This window comes from Dermacentor andersoni, chromosome 6 (assembly GCF_023375885.2).
Source record: "Dermacentor andersoni chromosome 6, qqDerAnde1_hic_scaffold, whole genome shotgun sequence".
Lineage (NCBI taxonomy): Eukaryota > Metazoa > Arthropoda > Arachnida > Ixodida > Ixodidae > Dermacentor > Dermacentor andersoni.
Window position 1 is genome coordinate 124,633,208 of NC_092819.1, and position 4,171 is coordinate 124,637,378.

The 4,171-nt window shown below is 49.3% G+C and overlaps 1 protein-coding gene across 1 annotated transcript; it reads left to right on the top strand.

Moving 5' to 3' along the window:
- The first annotated feature begins 1,600 nt into the window (after positions 1–1,600).
- LOC140219101 (arylamine N-acetyltransferase-like) lies at positions 1,601–2,209 on the top strand. Its single transcript, XM_072288983.1, has one exon. It carries the CDS (start codon positions 1,601–1,603, stop codon positions 2,207–2,209), a length of 609 nt encoding a protein of 202 aa, XP_072145084.1.
- The last annotated feature ends 1,962 nt before the right edge of the window (positions 2,210–4,171 follow it).

Below are 4,171 nucleotides of genomic sequence, written 5' to 3' on the forward strand. Positions count from 1 at the left end.
TGCTTATGTGCTGTCGATATCTCAACTATTGGAATGGAGAGATTTGGCAGGTCAGCTTAACCAAACATTTTGGTTCGTTTATGAATTCGAAATCCTGTTCTAGAGCATCGTTGTATCGCGAGCTCATTTCTACTTTCGGTATTTTGTATGTTCTGCGCCGATAGAACAAGCACGCTTCACAACGTGCTGAGCCTGTTCGACTGCGTTTTTCAAATGTGAGCAATAAGTTGCTGTAGCAGCACTGGATGTGTAATTGCGAAGTAACGCACGTGTGTAAAGAAATATATTTCGCGTTTATTTACATTTATTTGTGCGCACTTGTTGCTCGAAGGGTCTGCGAAAAGTTCAAATAAAGGTACTGAGCGATGCTGTAGCTTCTGCGAGAAAGAAAGATGCAGCGCGTAGGCACTGTATCAAGCTTACTTTCGTTATGATCGCACGCTGTTTGCTGCCTTGGGAAACGTTTTCTGTTTGTTACCCTGGAAAATTCTACGAAAGGATTTACTCTGTAAATGATTGCGAGACAAAACATTACTATAAAATACATAAAAATATAGGAGATACTTAAGCCTTCTGTTCAGGACATATTCAATATGAACCAATTTGAAATGCTTAGACTTTTATGCTGATATGCCTATAGACAAACCTGATGCTCTCTGTACTTGCGAGTTCCAGCACGCCGAAATAACACTTGAGACTTTATTTTATATTATACACGTACTTAGCCCTGCTGCGCTTCATTCCGTAGCGTGGATGGGCGGAAGAAGCTTTCCAGGTCCTTGATTTTTAGGAAACCGTACCTCAACACAAACGAAAGAGAAGGGTCCATTGTGGCCTATGCACCTTCGCTTGCGGACAGCTCTCCTTGCACTAATCAGTTCGTGCCAAGGCTGCGATGGGGGCGCTGGTGACGGGTTTTTCCGCATTGCCGCCTGGGCACACTCTGAGGTCTATAGCGCACTTGAGCTGCCTCGCGCGTGGCGCCCTTGGCTACGCAGCTGCGACGCGGTACATTCAGCTCTCCGCAGATTTATATCATTCAAGAAAGTATTTCTTTCCTTTTCTGCTGATCTAACAGCTACCAAAATATAACAATTACGTTTATAGATACCAAAGCATTTTGAAACACTGTGAATAACAAAGCACGAAGTGGCGTCTCCCAAGGTATCTATGGGTGTGCCAGTGAGAGTGCGCTGTAGTGAAGCCTTGGGGATGTAAACCGCCATTTCTCGCGAGGTGCTGCAGGCGCAAGGCCCGTAGACGCGAGCTTGCCTGCGTTCGCAAGCGCACATGTATCTGGGACTTACCTCTGCGCGCGAAAAGGTCAGCAATTCGTGGACGAACCACAAAGTATTTTAGAGGCAGAGCGAGTGCAGCGCATAGGCAAACTATTCTCAGTGACATCTGTGCCACATTTCCGGTAAGGATGCAGGTGAGTTGGAAGCCCTTTTCATGTGTGCGGTATTGCACCGCCAGTTTGCGTGCACATTCGCTTGCACACACGACGTTCCAAATTAATGCTAGAGCGACCTGGCAAAAGGAGGCTTGCAAAGTGCAGCGCTCGTCTCATCGCTGCCAAACATCACTTAACCCGAAGGAAATGCTTCTCTACCTTGACGTCCTGAAACTAGAGCCCAGTCCATTCAGTGAACCCAACCTCACCACCTTGAACACCCTCATCATAGCCCACCTTGAAAGACTCCCTTTCCAGGGGATAGACACACCCGTCGGCCATCAGCCGCCGCTTGATGAAGACTCAGTATTCCGTAAGGTGATTGAGCAGCGCCGCGGTGGCTACTGCGTGGAGCTCAATAACATATTCGGGAGGCTCTTGCTGACATTGGGCTACAAGTTCCACATTCGGGCTGCCCGGGTCCGCTGGAGCGGTCCGCTGGACATGCCACTGACCCCTCTAGGACACATGCTCTTCTGCGTCGACCTGGGCGAGGAAGGAGAGTACTTCATAGATGTGGGCTATGGCGGGCCCAACCCGTTCAAATCGCTGCCTGTAGAAGGCGAGGCTGAGCCTTACCGTGTGCGCAGACTCGATGAAGAAGGGAACATCGAGGTGGCCATCAAGTCGACGGGACGCGGTGCCGCATCGGCGAGTTGGCGTCCCTTGTACCACGTGATTCCTCCGCCGCAGAAGGGGATCGACTTCGTGCCACGGTGCTGGTACTGCATGATGCACCCGCGATCCAGGGGGTAGCCAGGGGGGGGGGGCTTATGGGGCTTCAGCCCCCCCTGAAATTTTTTCGTGCTGTGCCTGCACGCCGACCAAAGCAACCCCCGGCGCCGGAAATCATTCTGGATTTTGTCTAGAGCGTCTTTTTCACGCTCGAAAAGCCATTTCACCGCGAAAATTGCGAACTCGGGCTGAATTTTGCGGCAAAGCCCATGCACCGGGAGTCAGATAACGCAAGCAGCCCCATCCGAGCACAAAGTTTCAAGAATGTTTTCGTGGTGAACGGGCTCGCCGCGGCATCTCGCGGAGGCCGCGGAATCTACACTCTATCATGTAATTTACGCAGCGCGTGGATATCAATTACGAAACTTCATGCGTATAAAGTTCTCATACACTTTTGATGTGAAAGGTGCATTGTCATTTCCAAACGTGTGCTTTAGATTTTCAATTGCGGAATTCTGTAAGTTTAATGCTCCCATAAATATTTGACGCCAAAGGTGCATTGATTTTTCCAAAGTCGTACATCAGGCCATACAACGAGAGAAGCCAAATCAACACTCTGTCAGACAAGTTGACAAAGCCCGCAGCGAGGCCCGTTGTGGTGGTTCATTCGTGCCGTCATGTCACATAAACAATATCAACATTTTTTTTTCACCTGCGCCAAAGCATCCAGTGAAGACACTAAAGCCAGCCAAGGTAACTACGTTCTTCTTTATTTTTTCTACTTTGACTTTTAATCACGAGGACACCTTGAGCCTCTTCAATTTTTTTTGTTCTCGCTCCCCTACCCGCGCGTTGCCAGAGCCAGCCAGAGCGCATGGGTTTTCTCGTGTTGCCCTGACCACCGCGCGGCGCACTTCGATGCGCGTTCGGTTTTCTCTGGCCGAGTGCATTTTCGCCTGGCAGAGCTTTGGACGTGGGGACTCGACGGATTGCAGCGCGTTCGCTTGAGCGCAACCTCTCCAAAAAGTCCTGTCTCACCGGTGTAGGATACCGAGCAGTATGCGCATGGTTCTTGGTGGACAAAGCGTCTCGTGTTTTCTTCGATACTCCTTTAATAGCCATATTAGTTGCCCAAACTAGGCATTCGATTGTGGCCAACATGCTTTCCTTTGAGTTTTTTCATTTCCGTGCCCCCGCCCCACAAAAGAAAAGAAGACATTGTTGCGGCGCAGGAAATTGTCCCATAGTGAAAGTTCGATTTTGTTACTTCTTCTTTTCCGGATAGTAATGGGCCATGGGACGCTTCAGTTGCCGGAAACTCTTATTATATTATTGCGATAGCAATTGTATGGACACTCTAGGCGCATTTCTGCCGTCGCCGTCGCCCACATGTTCCACATACAGTCCAAGTGCGACAACATCGCGACCCCGCGCCGTATGCTGCATGTGCGCGTGAAAGTGTAGGGGGGGGGGGGGGGGTGCCATGGGTGAGCCGACGATGGTGGCTCAGTCTTGTATGCGCAAGGGAGAAAAGTGAGGAGCAAGTGCGGCGCCTTCCGTCGCGCGCGATACATCGGGGGGGGGCGGGATGGAATGGGGGCAGGATCTAGGATTATGGGAATCTGTGATTACGCAACATGTTTATTTGCCTTGTTTGACGCATTATATACCGTGACTTTTTCTTAGATACGTAGATTAATTGGAGACTTATTTATACGAATGTTTAAATAACTTGTTGCGAGGTTTTGTGTGTACGTGAAGTGAACTTTGTTTCCAGTGGCACTTTTTTGCCCTTTATAAAGCTGTGTTTTCGCATTTGTATATTCCATTGTATCTTCGCATTTCTAATGTAGGAGGGCGAGTCAAATGGAAGTGAGCCTACCCACCCCGTGCAATTATGGTTCTGTTCATTATCTGCAAGGCCTGCGCGTAGCACGCAGGCATCTCTCATTTACAAAAGTGACACGCAGGTGTGAGGATAAATGTTCTTTAATGCTCTCATACACTGGGTTGAACATGGTTGCGTGTCGTAATGGACGGTCC